The 17900-nt window shown below is 35.5% G+C and overlaps 1 protein-coding gene across 4 annotated transcripts in view; it reads right to left on the bottom strand.

Moving 5' to 3' along the window:
* Positions 1–17900, bottom strand: part of FAT1 (FAT atypical cadherin 1) — a 102631-nt gene that overhangs the window by 44230 nt on the left and 40501 nt on the right. For all 4 annotated transcript variants that reach the window (XM_014309734.2, XM_031062831.1, XM_031062877.1 and 1 more), the window contains exons 4-6: positions 6053–6114; positions 2955–3284; positions 2235–2445 (exon numbers count right to left, since the gene is read on the bottom strand). In XM_014309734.2, coding sequence (XP_014165209.1) covers positions 2235–2445; positions 2955–3284; positions 6053–6114 — 603 coding nt within the window. The remainder of the gene's footprint in view (positions 1–2234; positions 2446–2954; positions 3285–6052; positions 6115–17900) is intronic.

Below are 17900 nucleotides of genomic sequence, written 5' to 3'. Positions count from 1 at the left end.
CAGTTCAGGTCACAAGCCATCTGTAAGATGTAAAATACTTCACTAGCAAGCTTGTCTCCTGGCTCAGCCAAAAAGAAAGAAAGCATGGAAAGCAAGCACAGAACACAAAGGAAAGCTGTCAATCAAATTCATTCATGCTATTAGAAACAGTAAAAGAGTGTGGTAAAGTGACCACCTGTAAGAGTAGCCCATAACTTCACAATATGATCATATATCAAATTTTCCAAAACACTTTTACTAAGAAAACCGTCAAAATAAAATGGTTTATTTTACAATGCTTGGACAAGTTATGCTCTTTCCCCATGGATTTTTCTGTATATGTCTTTCTAAAAGGAGCAGGAAAAGATCATTCATTTTCTGCATTAGGCATACAATAAAAATATGTAAACGTCCAACTGTGCTGCATACTTAGAAGGAGCAGATCAAAATAATACTATCAATTAGAATTCTATTCAGATGTACACACTGTTCACAGTGCATAACAACTGAAGCACGCTAAGAACAATAGGAAAGTACATCCCAAATTTAATTAACAAATTTTGCTAATAAAAGGCCCCAGAAAAAAATCACCGCTGTACTGTGTTCAGACTCCAAGAAAGCTCTGAGGCGTATTCTGTCTACTTTCTTTCATCTCCATGAACTGCTCACCTTTCTCTGACAATGTCACTTTCTTAACCTTTCCTTTAATGGACTCATTTTGGTCCACAGATATTTGTTTGCGATGAATTCCCTAATTTGAATTGAAGTACACAATACCTTCTCATTTTTCCTGCTCACTTATTTTTATACTTTCTGCTTTTCTACTCCCACATCCCTGAGTGTGTTTGGGAGAATAATGAAAGAGCAGCCTCAGTTCCAAAATACATCAAATGCAAAACTTTGCTACTATGAGAATGCAAGAAAGCATCCTCAACTTTTTAGTCCCTCTAGAGAGTTGTACAAATCTAGATTTGTCTAAACACCAACACTTTTTATCAATTAAAATGTATTTGGACAGGAACTTTTTTTTTTCCAAGAATACATTAAAAAGAACCATTTAAAAAAATTCAATGTAAGTATTTAATGCATTAACAATGATTATCACTATCATCACAGACTGCTCATGCACGAAGCATGATTTTAGGGAAGAACTGTATCTGTTTGCATGTGCTTGAAAATTTTTTGAAAACACTCTCAAGTGTTTGGCATTTGTATATTCCTGCTAATTGTGTTAGTTTCATAAACTTAATTTTTAACTGTTGCTGTTCTCAGTATACCTCAGGAATTACATACCAGCAAAACAGACGTTTAAAATACTTAAATTATTGAGAAATAAATTAAAATAATAAATTAATTTAAAATATGTTCTTCCCAGAAGCTTAACATCATAATAATGGCTAAAGTTTTCAGTAGTAACCAAGATGAAGAAGGTCCTTCTCTTGTGAATGTAGTAGAAAAATCACAAATCTATCAGAAATCTGGCAGACTGAGAGAGTTCACTTAAGACTAGAAGCAGTTCATTACAAGGCACCTCTCCTGAAACAAAGCTATGCTATTCTCCTTGATTCTAACACACTTAGCACACAGCAGAATTTGGCTTTACTATCAGCTATGCAGTGAACACTCTGTGTATTACTGATGCTCATATGTCTAGTGACTAAGTCTGAACTTCAAAAAAGTACTATTAATTTTGTTACCATGACATCAACATGTAGTCATATTACTGGTTAGAAATCCCCTTTCAACAGCAGAGGTTAAGATATGATTTAGTAGAATATGTACAAGAAGAAGATTGCTGGGGTTAGGAACATTGCAAGCTTTCCTTTTAGTACTGAATCAAAGGACAGCAAACTGAGAAGCAGCCCAGAGGAGAAGAAATCCATGTGAACAGTAAAATCTCTTTTTGAGCGTACTATTCTGCTTTGCAGAAAACTAGCCTCTTATTTCCTTTCCTATCATACAGTCTATGAGATTGACTTCATTAGTTTTCATTGAAGTGACTCAATATTCAAAAATCAATTTTAAAACTGCAACACAGCAGATATTTTGCAACTTAATTTTAATCTTTGATACAGAGTGGCATTGATATAAATTAAAAAATTTTGACTTATAAAATCCGCATCTGCATTTAAAGAATGTCAGAACCTTGCATTATTTATTTGAAGAGTGATTAAAATCAAGCTGCAATGATCCCTGCGGTATCTCAGACTCCACGCATTTGTTTCTAATAATAAAAGCCCTTAAGGCATCCTTACCCGTTATGTCAAACCAAAGTGGTGTTCCAAGAGGTTCAACAGCTATTACACCAATCATGTGAGCAACTGGGTCACTTTCCATCACCGTAAAAGAAAAAAATGATTCCTCAAAATAAATAGGCTCTGCGGGTGGGACGGGCTTTGGAATCCATTCTATGTGAAGCCGCGTAGTCGAAGATTTTTGTGGGCGACCATTATCTACAGCTTTAATCTGTGAAATAGACACATCTTTTAGGCTACAGCATCACATAAATCATTATGTCACATAAATAGAAAGCAGTAATAAGCTCCAAGCATGTTTGCTCGTGTGAGATATTTCCAAAAAGGTTAAGTGTCTCTCAAAGTGCCACTTGCCCTTCATTAACTGAGCAGCAAATGGAGAAAAAGTATGCAGCACCTGATAGCAGCACAAACTGCTACCATAAATTCACTTTTATTTTGCTTTCTTCCTGAAGGTGAGTCAAACTGATTGTTTATGTTCCCTCATCACATAAATTATCTGCCAAGTTCTGGGAAAGAACGGCAGTTCTTAATACACAATACAAACATCTGAAATCATCCCTCAATAAAAACCAAACAAACACACAAAACAATACTTCTGGATTTGTAGAAGCTTTCTTCCTTTAGATACTGCAGTCACTCACCTGCCAGTTACTGAATAAGAAATGAACAGATAAAAGATCACGTTACATATTCATGATATACATGATTTTCACTCACTGAAAGGATATCGTAGTCCCTTGCTGCAGAAAACTTCTTTGATGAAACCACTCCAGTTTTTGGTTCAATAAAGAATTTGCCATGTTCATCACCATCTTCAATGCTGTAGGAGATCTCTGCATTGGGGCCTTCATCTTTATCTGCAGCAATAACTCGATAGATTGGCTCTCTCCTGGCAGTTCTCTCTCGCTCCGGCTTACCACGCTCCGGAAGCCGAATTTTGTAGAATTTTTGCAAGAATTGAGGCTTGTTGTCATTCTCATCTAAGACCTTCACAATCACCCTTGCAATTGTTGATTTTGCAGGAGTACCATTGTCTGTTACTGTTACCTGTTTTTATTAACAAGGGTAAAGTTAGAGCTCAACCATGGTCCTTCCAACAATGCTCCTCCCTAAATGAGGTTTTCCTACAACCGTCTAACCAACTGTACAGTTTTCCCCTAACTTCAGTTAAAGCACTTGCCTAAAGCTATTAGGTGAGTATTTACAAAAGGTACTCAAAAGTATATTCATCTATTATCTTAATATTTTGACACATTAAATGCAACATGAAATGCAAATATTCATGCTCATCTCTAACAGATGGTGTAATTTCCACATATTTGAATATCAGTTCCCTTTAGTACTTGTAATGGAACACCACCTTCAGTTCACAAAAAAACCCAACCACACCCAATGAGAAAATCAAAGCATATCCCAAATGAGGAAATTACAAGGGGTATGGGATAACATGTCAATTAACATAAAATTAGCATTGCCCTGAACCAAGCAAATAATAAAGGCAAATTTGAGAAACATCGATTTGATTTGAATACAACATCAGTTTTGAAGGCATTACTGACATAACCAAGACTATACTAAGACATGAGAGAATAACATGAAGCTAACCTAAAATAACTGCATCAGAAAGTGTGAATTGGAACTGGGAATAAAACAGAAAAACTGGGAATTAAAAAATGGGGCATATTAGGTACTATTATGTAAGATAGTACAATCAAAGATCAAACTGAATACTAAAAAGGAATAAAACCACCAACCCATCTGGTCAACATTTCAATGCTCAATTAATTAGCTCAGCATTTGGGTCTGTCCACCATTCTGTGCATTTCTGGGTTTCTTTCCAACCTATTATCAGAGTTGTAAACATAAAACTAACACATGGGAAAACTGCTACTTTAGGCCAGGCTGTCTGTCAGTATTGCTCTGTAGTTGAGAGCTCTTCTGTCACATACTTCACAGACTTTTAGTTAAAACTTTAGCAACCAGTTGGGATTCAAAATTAACAAAGAACAAAGAATTACAAATTACACTAGCAGGCAATAAACAATGTTCCAAACTAAAGAGCAATGAGCTTAAACTGCTATTTTATATAGAATGATGAAAGCAGGAGGATTTATGTACCATTATGTGACATTGTAATCCTAAAAATAAAATTTCTGAGTTCTGTACATGTAAGATTAAGGTTATAAAGTTAAGCTTAAATTAGCATGACTGCAAGCAGACAACTGCCCATAACATTACACCGTGAGTGTGACTTCTGGCATAAGTTTTGGCCCAGAACAAGTAGCACACACACATGTTGTTTAGCTGCAGCCTGAGAATTCACACAATTCAGACACAATTTTCAACATGTGGTCGCCCTGTTCCAGGGATAAGGTGTAAGCAATGAAAGCCACATGGGCCGTGTCACCTCAGGATCAGAAAACAATCCACAGCTCATTTTATTTACTGTATAAATCTAATTTTAAAAATCCAGTATAATATATAGAGAAGTAAAAATCATAATTTACCAATTTTACAACCAATATACATAGCAGTGGTCAAGAAATAAGACATAAAGGACATGAAGTGCTTTGGGAAACTGAGATAACCCAATCTGAGGAGGCAATTTGAAAAGAGAATTATATAATTACTTTAAAATAGACAGGAATATTATGTCTAGTACTAAATCAGATTTGCCATTTAATTAGTTTTGTTATTATTACTTCTAGAAACACGCTGCAGAAGAAATTCTGCCCCACCGCTACTTAGGTACAAAGCATTCTTTTCAAAGCTGATATAGAAATTAAAATAATGATAAAAAAAATTGGTCCAACAGCTGCATTAATCCAGCTCACAATGCGCCAAAAGGATACAAAAGGCCCAGGAAGACTGCACATATACTGTAATTATGCAAAAGGATCGTTTGTGCTATCAGGGAATAAATACATTCATCTCCACATCTCTGCAGTCGTTTGTCTCCTATTGGAACACCTTTCTACGGATTTCACGAGTTTTGAGTAAGTCTAGAGGTGCTTCTCTGTCTTTAACATTAATTTGGCCAACTCCAATTGCAGTCTTTTATGTGTCATCCAGGACAAGAGGCACAATAAAGATTCCAGATAAATCTTAGGACGTAAGGATCACTGTGAATATTAAGCCTTCAGTACAGGAGAAGTACCACACCATTACACTGCTTGACAACATTGTGAAATTGGATGACAAAGTTCTCTATGTGTTTCCCTTTCAGGTTGTTTGACAGAGAATGACAAAAGCTCTTAAATAAACACCCGGCAATTAATTAAATGTAGTTAAATAAAAGCATGTCACAAGTTTCATGCTCTTGAATTCAGTCACTACAATGCATGTCTTGCAAGTGATGTGACTGGTAAACATTTTATGCAGAAAATAAGGCTACTCACATACCATCCTTTTGTATTCTCTGTATTACAAAAACTTTCTGCACTTCTTTTACAAAAGCCTATACTCAGCAAAAGTTAGGCTGAAATAGCTATTCCAATAATTACACAGGAAGATAAAAAGAGGAATCACACTCCTTTTAACAATCATGCCTTTGTACCATTTGAATGTAAATCTTTGTTTTGAGATACAGAAAAAAAAATTGCATTCAATCTGTACCTTTACGCTTTTCTGCTAAAAAAGCCTCAACACACAGTTTTTATAAGATAGGTGGTTATCTGCATTGCAACATAATGAACACAGAAGGAAATTACTTCTGAAATCCAGTTTTTTAAGTTCTTCATGGCAAACCTTACTCTCTGTAAAAGAGCAATGAACTTACAGTCACTGTTTTTCAGCAATCTAAATAAATTATTTACCTCCAGTATGTGCTCTCCCTGCTGCTCTCGATCTAGTTTTCTGGATGTGGTTGTAATTAGCCCTGCAAGCGTAAGAGAATAATTAATCAGATCCTTCAAGAAAATAATCTGTATGAAGTTTAGGTTAAATCAGCAGTTTCTGGTATCCTCAATATCAATTTCTTCTTAGGTAGCCACTTTCATTTTTGCAGAATTTATGCTTTCATTAAGGGAAGGGGTGACGGGTTTCCAATCCTTAAAAGCTGTGAAAATATTCTTTGCAATATGAAAACTAAGCCGTTGTAACACTTAAGACAAACACAGTTCAGTGTTCCAACACATCTGTGTGTGTTATGTTTCTGACAGAGTAATGAATGCAATTCTCCCACATCAAATCTTGTTTTCAAATGCCTTTTTCAAAGGCTGCTGAGGGACATTACCTGAATTAATTACCTATCTCTTGTGGAGAAACACCTATTTGTAATATTAGTGATAAAGGCAAAAGAAGGATAACCTGAAGAGGTGCAATAATAATAGAAAAAATAGAGCAACTTGTTCTCTTAATTTCACAATGACAAGCAGTCAAACAGTTGCTGTTGACAATAGCAGAGAAGAACCACAAGTTTTTGATGCATGATGTCATATTTTATCACAAAAATTTGATACACTCCTGATGCAAGATTAGGAAGGCATGATGGGTTTTTCCTTAAATGAAGGAAGTCAAAGAGTAAGAAGTAAGAAAAAGACAGCGAAACTTAATACAGAAGGATCTTATTTGAATTCGTTCTCCCTAACAGTTAGTTCAGAATTTTAACTATTGAGTTTCACAAAAAGTAAACTTGCTCAACTCTCAGTTATAGCAGAATGATTTGCTATTGGGAGAGTTAACTGTGCCACGGGTGCAGCCACATGAGAATTCAGTTTCTTTGCTGCACAAAAGCAAAGAAAGACATTAACCTTTTCACAGGTACAAGCTGGCCCCACAAATACCATTGCTGTGTTCACATGGGACTGAGCCTGTGCTAGTAAATCTTGCTAGACCCAACCTGGCCTTTCATGAAGCAAACACCAAGGTTTGAATTTGCCCAGCTTAAGCAACTACTGAGCAAAGCATGCCATATTCTCTGAAGCAGCAACACAGAGGAAAACACAGTGTCAGAAGACTTTTTACCCAACTATCCCAGCTTTTGATAGTGAGAGGAAAGCATTGCCACCTTGATCCTTAGTTGTCAAACTGGAAAACAGAGAAGCAATTGCCCAGTGTAGGATGAAATAAAGATCAAAATGCAGGTGGCATACTTCATGTTCCATTTTCTAACTACACAGTAAGTTTTTTATTAATATGACCTTATATAAGGAAAATTAAAATCCACTTATAAAGTTTTCAAAGCTTGTCTGATACAATAAAAAAGCCTTCAATTTTCTCTCAGCTGATAAAAAGCAGAGTATGTAAGAAAAGCAATCAAGACTTCAACTTCACTTAAAAGAGAAAGGCCAAGAGAAACAGGATTGTATACCACAGGTGCATAGCTACTCAGTGCTTCTGACAGAAACAGCTGTAGTCTACTTATACCAACAAAACAGACAGCCTGCACTAGATAATATGAACAAAACCTATATAAGGCGATATTACAGCAGTCAAATGTTCAAACAACTATCCTGCAAAAAACAGATAGCGCAAATAACAGCTGTTCCAATCTGCCCTTGTTTTTCCTGCAATTTTGTTTGCCACCATATCAAATGTATTATTTATCTAGTATTCTTGACAATGATATGTCATCTTCTCCTACTTTACATTTTTATGCTTTTACAGCACATAGAAGATACGTTTGCTATTGTTAGGATATATCTTTTGACATAATGAAGTAATTGTCCTTAGTTACAAAGAAAGGGGTAATGAAAATTAAAACATACAAAACTCTAAAACAAACTATACAAACAACAAGGAAAAAAGTTGCTTTATTACTGTGAATTTAGAAAGGGGCAAGGGAAGAAAGAGAAAATGATGTGATAGTTGTCTATTAACCTTCCTGAGGTAATATTTTCACATGGATATTACAGAGTTGTGAACAATGACAACTGAAAATATTTATTGTCACATATTCTAAAAAGCTTTACTTTTCTGCCCAAGTCTAGATAACACATTTTCTTTTCACAGGCACTGTGAAACAGAATAGGACTGTTAATTGGAAGGGCACAAGTGGCACAGCTGCCATCTCATCTACTTCCTTCCAGCACAGGGACTGGCAGGTGACTTCAGGAAATACAAGTTCTCCTAAAGCCTCTTTCTACTGAGTACCTCTGTGAAAAGCCAGCACAAGCCCGCCCACGAAGCACTAATCTCAAGGCTCACCACAGTTACAAGAAAAGGGTAGACTGCAGCATAGCCACTAAAGGCTATGCTGAACTACTGCTGAACAGCTGAATTGAAAATAGGGAAAATCTCAAAAAACACAGGAAAAATAAAGCAACCTAGCAGAAATACCTCATGATGCTTGCATTTTCCTGAATATTCAATAGTTAGTTTACATCCTCTGCCAATAATAGGACTTCATCTCTCACAGCAGCAGCAAGTAGAGGATTACATGAGATCAGAAAAATGGCATGTTTCAATAGCTTTCAATCCATTTTATTTTTCATCAAGAGCCATGAAGACTGGAGCCACCCCTAAAGATGGCAATTAATATTCGGAGAAAACCAAGTATCAATCAGAAAACTGTTCAAAATGTTTTGCTTTAAGCACTGAAGACAAAATTCTACCATGTACCACTACTTTACACACCAATGATTCTTAAAGGAAGTCTTGCTCCAGATAAAATTCCTGTTCATGAAGTTGGTCAATACAACACAAATGGGTAAGCAAAAAAATATCCAGCAAGAACAAAATATACATGCTTTGATCTGTTAAAGCTTCTAGTCTTTTCAGCCAAGCATGCCACACTTCTGTTAAAACACTTCAGACCAATAACAGAAGGGCTTAGTCTTCACCATATATATCCTGTATATTCAGCAGAAACTAATGCCAACAAAGGAAATGTAACACTTCTGGATTTAGAATCACATACACATGCATGACATTCTTTTTATTTAACTCTTTACTGATAGGCACTTTCCTAAGTGCTAATTTAGCTTCAGTGAAATGTCTCACTTCAGCTTAAGACTATAAAAGGTTGGATTATTGCAATCACTACATTCTTCTGTTTTTGCAAGGTTTTTCTATATTACAGAATGTTTAATGCTGCACCAGCAGATTTTATCCATTGTTGAAGAGCTTTCCTGAACTACAGCTGTGATAATAGGGTCAAGTGTTCCTATGCACTGTAACTGCCTATTAAGAGGGCTGGGACGATCTTTGGACCTAATGTAAGTCAGCTCCCTGCAACAAAAGTCACCACTCTGCTCTGTTCTTACGTTTTTTTAGATGGAACTTCTCTTTTCTGTAACACTGTGTATATATCCTTGCTGTGCCACTACCTCTACAAAAATAAATTCATGACCACATTTTTGCACATGCCACATCCCCAAAGGAGCGTCAAGTAAACGATTTCAATCTCTGAAGAAATCTGTAAAACGTTCAGTTTTGAAATCTTTGTTACAAGGTGGGGAGAATTTGTTTATTCCTGAATGAAATAACAGCATGTGTGAGAAACAGGTCACTTGTGACAAACCATTCTATTTCAAACCAAAACTGACTCAGAGCATTGTTTTGTAGTAACATTCTTGCATTTTGCTTCTGCCTCCTTTTATCAGCTCCCCTCTTCCAAAACCAACAGGAAAAATAAGCTCCAGTAAGTCACATTACTGACTATTGTTTCACCTGAAATCAATGTCACTATGGCAAGATAGGTCAAACATTCTTGAGACATGCAAGTTTATAAAAAGCATTTCTAAGATAATGATGAGGAAATGGTATCTCTAGTGAATTGGTGCCATTTTTGTATTTATAATATTAAAAAACTTGCCTCGTCAGAAACATTTTCAGAACAGCAGCTTAATAATTTAGAGAGTCTTTGGATAAATCATAGCTATTCTGCCTCCCTAGCTGGAGAGTGACTAGAATCAACTGAAACTAACTGTAAACATCTGTAACAAATAAAACAAAACAAAACAAATCTGCACCAGTAGCAAATACAATTCTATTCTCTCTTCATTCCTTATGAGGAATGTGAGTTTACATTCTGGGGATACCTGCTGTCTATTTGATGTTTACCCAAAAACTAAGAGAATCACAACTGCATTCAGATAAAACTTACTTCAGATGTCTATTTTAAATAATAGCAAAACAAACATTCAGAAACGCAACTGCAGCGTACAATTATGTAAATCTGAATAAAACTCTACATTTGGAATAGAAATTAGCACCAGAAGTCAGATATTACCAGGGATTTATTTCACACTGGTTCCCAGCTACATCATATTATCTCTTTCTGATTGGCATTATCTCAATTATTGGCATTTTTGGCATTATCTCAATGCTAAAATGACAATATCCTTAAAAAAATAGAATATTAGGGGGGTACTGTGTTAAGAATTATCTATTAGTATCTTTATGGCATGGACGATCTCAGTGATGAAAGAAGTGGCATCAGAAAAAGTGGTCTTTGCAAGGGGAGGAGGAAGGCTCAAAGTTTTCATTTTGCTGTGTATATATCATGCATCCCCACGCATTTGTGCTTTCACGAATACCTGCAGACTTTCCAACTGCACATTCAGCTTGAGACCATGAAGATTCTGGAGATGGGAGGGAGTTTGCCTGTTAGACTTGGCTAACCCCCACAATGAACCAAAAGACTAAAGGAGATGCCAAGTGTACCATGCTGCCTCCAATGAGTTCGAACTGATAGGCTTGATCTGAATTACTATAACACTATTTGCATTGCAGTGTACAAAAATAAATACAATTTCTCTGATCTTTGAATGCATTGGCACTGAAGAATTAAGGAAGCAGCTACAAAATTTTTTATTACTAACTTCAACAGATACAGGTCATAAACTAAATATTAGGGAGGACATATTTGGTCAATGTGGCCTTTGTCCTCTGTGTTAAATGCAAACCACAACTAACCAGCAGAAATGGTTGCTCTGGACTGCATCAGTCAGTTATCACTTAAACTCTCAGTCATGATTACTACAACTTAGTCAATTAATACTTTAGCTCTCGTTCCCCCATTTCAACCCCAAAACCAACAAATTGCAAGTGAATGTTAAAGGGTTTTCTTTTTTAAATATATTGTTGTACCTTCAGATCTGTTTACAAGGTCTTAATATGTAAATCAGTCTAAGATTTGAAGGAAGCATAGATTTTAAATTCACACATGGCTGTAATGGTAATCATGTTAACTACTGAGTAACACATCCGAAAGCACTGAGCAAATTACAGCAAATATTCTGTAAATTGAACACCAATTATGTCTCTTCAAGTGATAGAGATACTGTCTCACTTCAAGAGAGGGTTTCCTACTAATCTTTGTCATTTAAGAAGCAGCGTATTATATCCAATTCAAGACAGCTTTCCCTTCTAGACAGAGGAATATATCATTCTTTCGTATGACAGACTAAGTAGTTCACAGAAATCATCAGTTTCCTCCTCTCAGAAGTACTAGATGTGATGAAATCATGTCTCAGACATCTCTTATAATACAGTGAGTGTAAGTCTCACTGTCTGAAAGATCTCTTATGAGATCATTTTAAACTTCTTCCGATATCTCAGCATTTTCCAAAATACAAACAAAATGACTGATAAAACAATAATCCATGATTATTTCATCACTGACACATAAAGATGACTTTTTATTCAGTCTTCTTTCAACTAATTTCAAGTTAACTGTGCTTTACACCTAACTTACCGTACAATCAATGACCATCAGAAAAGGCCCACACTTTCTTTCTGAAGATGTTCAGGTAAGTTTTTGGGAAGGCTACAGTCAAACCTTGTTTTCTACATACGCCAAAAATCATCTTCATAACCAAACCAAATGAACAGGTTAATAAAAGCAGGTCAATAAAAATTAATAGCAGAGGATTGAAGAAGAGATCCCAGCTTTGCAGCTGGCAAAAAATAAACTCTGTCTTATGAGCCATGTAATGACTAATGATGACTATTATAAGCTACAAAGTCTAACATATCACCACTGTCCTACATCACCATGAAGGCAGACGGCCAAGTTAAAAAAGAAAAACATAGTGCTAACAAGCTATCATACTGGAGCAAATATATAATAAAGGAACTGAACTTTGGTTTACATAGTCATTTAAAGATAATTCCTTAGCAATTTCACTTGTTTTTCATTCCTAAACTCTTCCTTGTTCTATGCACTTTAATAACTCTCATCAAAACCAGCAACAGAATTGTCACCAGTAAGTTTCTAATGCTGAAATATGACTGTAAATATGCAGTCCCAAGAGAAACTAGGATTATAATTTAAAAGCACCTTAAATGGCTGCAAATGCCTCTTCTGCTCAAATACAACACTTAAAAGCAATCATTACTGTTCTTTCAACAAAGATCTCAAAACCAGAACCACTCTTCAAAAAGAATTGAGAGCCTGGGTTCCTCTTTCAATTCTCCTAGCCATACACCCTCTCCTTTAGTTCTGCTGTTGCTTGCTTATTCTCTCTGGCCTCTTGAATTTTACCTTTTTTTGCTATGCAGTTCTTTAGGTAGAACAAAGATTCATTCTGCCTAGCAGAGCACACAGCCTGTGGCTAGAAGACTTTTCTGGATAGTCTAAATGCACTTTTGGGGCTAAAGGACTTATTTTCTACTTCACATATATAAACTTCCTGATGAGGGTAATTACACAAATGAGTTACAATACCCTAGCTTTAAAAAAAGAAAATGGAAACCTACTGCAGTACACTCTGATGAAGTCACTGCTCCCTTTTTGTTAAGTATAGCATGATGGCATTCAACTAGTACAGTCTTTCACAGTTTTGGCACCTTTTCCCCTTCAATTCCCATGTACAGCCATTCAAGCAAAAGCCAACAGGACACTCCCACAGTGCACATACACCTAGGTAAACTCCAGACTGAAAAGGCTGAAACACATAAAGAACTACATTCTGTTTGCTCTTCAGATCACTTTTTTTTTTTTTAACTTAGATATTTCCTTATTCCTGCTTCAAATGCTAGTGCATACACTCCAGATTTCATCCACAAAAAACACTGTTGGCACATTTGTCCCAGATGAATACTTCTTGCCCTTTGAATAGTACTCCATGAAAAGTCAAGCAATAATTGAGATCTCAGTCCTACCCAAGCCAGGACTGCATCAAACAAGGGGTAACACCCTGTCAATAAGGGTGTATTTGTGCACCACATTTACTGAAGTACAGTAATATCACAGAATATGCTGAGTTGGAAGGGACACACAAGGATCATCAAGTCCAACTCAGCGTTTATGAGCTTGCTGCTTGTTACCAAGACAGACTGTAAGCTTTGTATATAGGATCAAAAAGTATGGCTAATATTTCATACCATCAGGCACCATGTTTATCTGTAACCAGGCAATTTAACTACTCAATCCTACTACTATAAAGTATAACTGCAAGGTGCACATCTGAAATTGAGTCACTTACCTGAACTATTTTAATAGCATCCTGGAATTTGCTGAGCAGAATACTCATTAATCATATTTGTGATCTGAGCATGAAGCAAAGACAAGCCACCCTCCAAAGATTATTTATGTACAGCATAAGGAAAAAAAAATTTACATAAACAGCTAAGCCATCCAATACGACAAACACAGTACAACTTCAGTTTCAACTAGAGTTCAAATCAAGTGTAAAATTAGTATTTATTGATCATATAGTTGTAGAAAATTCCACAAATGTATCTAACTAAAAGTAAACCATGTAGTTTTGTATACTCTAGTCACTGACTACATTATTTTTAGTCTGCATTTACTAACAGTTTTTCTTTTTCCAAAGAGATCGGAGAGAACAAATAAAATAAATAAATAAAGCCCCACCACCACTACCTAACATGTAAAAGAAGTGCTCTCTACATGAATGCTTTCATGTAATTTTAAAAATAGCTGCCTCTATTATAGCAAAATTTCTATATTTGCAGATGCTATATCTCTAAATAGTGTAGAGTGAGTGGATATGAAAATATTATTAAAAATTTCAGATATTGTTTTCCCAGTTACAAGAAAAGACCTAGTACTTCAAGTGCTTTTAAAAAGACAAATCAAAGTAAATTTTTGCAGAATTAAACTCTTTTTAAAAACATGTGGGCTAATTCTGGTTACATTTTCAGTAAAGAAAAAAATCTGTTTTTGAGACAGTATAATCAAATACTTTACTTTCTCTACATGTCACAGGTAAACACTTGAGCACATGGAGGCTGCTACATACACTTTGAGCTGTGTGACATAAGTGAACAATAATTGAGCCTGGCATTGCTTACCAGCTGCAGAAGTTACATGAAAGAATTCAGCATTTTGATCTTTATTTAATTTTAAATCACATAAGTGTGCAATATACTAACACTGGTTTTATCCAAGTTCCAAAACATTATGTCAATTGGGATTAAAACCCACAAGTAGTTAAACAACAAAGATTTCCTTTGTTAAAATGAAGCCAATACTACTCTGTGTCACTGACCCTTCATTTCCTCACTAAGTAATTCTCCAGTGTTATCGGAAACCCATGGAAGTTGTTTGCAGCTGTACCCATTTCCCGTTTCACTTCGGTCTCCAAATGAGACAGACCAATAGACACACACACACACTCTTCATTAAAGGTTACTGTGTAAAATGCACAGGATACAGTTATGTTCTGAAATGAGCAATTACTCAAAGCTTCTGCTGAATTCTCCAATTAATATCCTTATCTAAATGGACTTTCTCCTACACCCTAGGATTACTAATTTCCTCAAAGGTACATCCATACTATTCTCATAATAAATACCAAACTGCTTCATATATAAATTAATACAGCTTTACAACACTCCCAAGTAATTAGGTCACACAGTTATTTCTATTTTACACATGCAACCACTCCCAAGTAATTAGGTCACACAATTATTTCTATTTTACACCTGCAAAACCTAAGTATGCAAAAAATAACAACTTAAAATTTATTCTGGCATTCTCCTGTCCAGGTTGTGAACCCAAGTCTAGTTTTCAGAAGCATGCATCACTTTCATAGCAAATTTCATTAAAAGCTATACTTTTGTGATCAGCATTTCTGCCAATCTGAAACAAAACTGTTATATGGTGCAATATTCAGTACCTATCTTCCTCATTTGCTATTATTGCTTTAAATTTCTGAGGTAAAGCATGACTTCTCAAGAAAGTGGTTTTTTGCTACCCAGCCCTGATCCCTGATTCCCTCCCCAAGCCAAACTGGTTGGCACAACAAATGTAGCAGAAGTCCTGGGGAAGTGGAAAGAAGCATACCAATCGGGCAAAAGTTCAGAAATTATTTCTAGTCTGAATATATGTGCAAGGTAATACAAAAAGATTGTAAGGGCCCTATATGGATACCTGGTTAGGATTCAATTCTCTTGCTCAGTAATGCTAGAGAGAGCTGTAACTCCTTTCTCTAAGCAAGTGCAGATTCTGCCCTTCTAGTGTGCATTCTGCACTTATAAAGCAATATAACCTTCTTTCAGGCACCTTAACTCAGCAATCTTTGAGATATTCATCATACAGAGCCTGTAACACTGAGCAACAGCCATATTTAAAAAACATGGCATAGCAAAACTATTACATCCATATGGAAACTGAATTCAGGGAATTCAGTGAGCTTTTTTTGTTTAGAGAGAATTCAGTCTAATGTCTCTAGTTCTACAGCAATTTAGGAAGTTCTCCCCAGCTCTTCAATTTCCATGTTTTACATATGACTTGCTGAGTTATTGTTAGTAATTTACAAGTTAATACCGTCTAATTTCACACGATTTGCCATCCCACAATTTAAAAAGTAAAGCTAGAAGAAAAATATGAAATGGGAAACAATGATAGGAAAAGAATTTGGTTCACAGTATCATTCTGGGGAACTGTCAGCACACATTTTAAATTGGGGAGCTCGTTTGCAAACCACCCTTACAATTATTACTGGGTGCAACAAAAAGCTCATATTTCATGCATGTCCTACCCTCCTCAGACAGAAAGAAATTACATTGTTTGATTTAAAGCTTCTAGTAATATGAATATAATAACTCTTTTGAAGAGGCACTAACAGATCAGTTTCTAAATATATAATTTCTAAATCCAAATAGATTAGAAATTATAAAATCATAATTCATTGACTCATAAATGTACACTTATATACAATAAGTGTACATAATGGCATCATCAGCAACTACCTGTAGATGCCATACTAATTATCTATTCCACTTTCTCTAAGAAAGCAATCCTGCTATCAAGTGTCATCCTTCCAACACTTCTCAAAAGCAAATTAAGATATTTTAACATGAAAGACACAAAGATGAGGGAAAACAAATTTTTCTACTCAATAGGACTGTGCTCATGTAAAATAGAAACATTGAGTAGTTTACTCCAAGCATTAAAATAAGCAATTGTATTTTGTAAATACAGACATGGAGCTTACATCTATGATACATGAAACTTTTCAGTTCTACAAGTACCCAAATAGCTCACACGCAAATAAACCACACCTGCAAGAAACAGAAATAGTACTAAAGCACTATTATACATACTGTATGTATTACATGTGCTTATAAAAGCATTGTATATGTATTTTAAGCTCCAAGGCACCAATCTCAGAACTTGGTTACTGCTATATAATCCTCTGCTGTACATGAGTGTTGGTAAATGTGCAAATCTTTTCTGAGCCTCAGAGCAATAGCTCTAGTGTTATGTGCTGAGATTAACTACAGAGTCCCAGGACGTGTTCAGAACAGCCACCAAATCGTGTAACTTCAACTCTTTCCACCTCAATGTATTAACATGAGTTGCAACTCTTCCACTTTGTCAATTACTTCTGTATTTAATTACAAGCTATGTTGCAAGAAGTTAAGCACGTATAAAGTAGTCATCCTAATTTGCAGGTTTGTCTACAGTTGTGCTCAGATTGAGCATGAAAGTTGTGGAATTAAGTCTCTGTTCTCATTCTTTCTGGCAAACAATATTATAATAACTATTTTTATTCTGGACAGCTGGACAGCTCATACGTACAGCACTTTCTTTTCATTGCGTGGAAACTCCAAAGAGAAATAAACTGTTATTTCAATTGCTTTCATGAAAGACCAAGTATATGTGAAAAGATTACAAAATGTCCTGTGATGTACCGCGTTATTTATCCTGTTCCAAGAAATGAAATAGCACATGAAGAAAAACTTATCAGTGTTTCCTTATTCTACAATTATTTGAAATATAATATTTTAAAGTGAAATAAAATATAATAATATTTTAAAGTGAAATAATTATAATGATATATATTTGAAATACAATAATATTTTAAAGTGTCAGTGAAGATTTACTGAAGGAGGTACTTGGAAACAGATGGCAGTAAGAAGCATCAGATACTACTTAAGCCAGTAGCATTTCTGAGAAACTAATCAGTCAGTCAATAGTTCTTGTCATGAAAATAAATCTCTTCTTTTTGTGAATAATGAAGAAGTATATCCTACAAAGATCCATGTCAGCAAGTTTCTAAAAATTCAGGATTATTGCATTAAGACACAGACATTTCAGTCTGGAGCCCACAAAGTTCTAGAAATGCATTAGCTACATCAGGAGAACAGAATGCAGCGTTTCACTTGATACATGTTATGTGTAGGTTGTTTCTATTTATAATCTCTATTACTACTATCTGTGGGAATTCCAGCCATGGACCACAGTACCATAGCATTAAATTTTATAAAGAGAAAGGAAACAACGGATCCTTGACCAGGAAAAGA

The sequence above is a fragment of the Geospiza fortis genome, unplaced genomic scaffold (assembly GCF_000277835.1).
Source record: "Geospiza fortis unplaced genomic scaffold, GeoFor_1.0 scaffold40, whole genome shotgun sequence".
NCBI classification, from domain to species: domain Eukaryota; kingdom Metazoa; phylum Chordata; class Aves; order Passeriformes; family Thraupidae; genus Geospiza; species Geospiza fortis.
The sequence above is the reverse complement of the archived record's forward strand: the minus strand, read 5'-3'. Positions and strand labels throughout refer to the sequence as shown.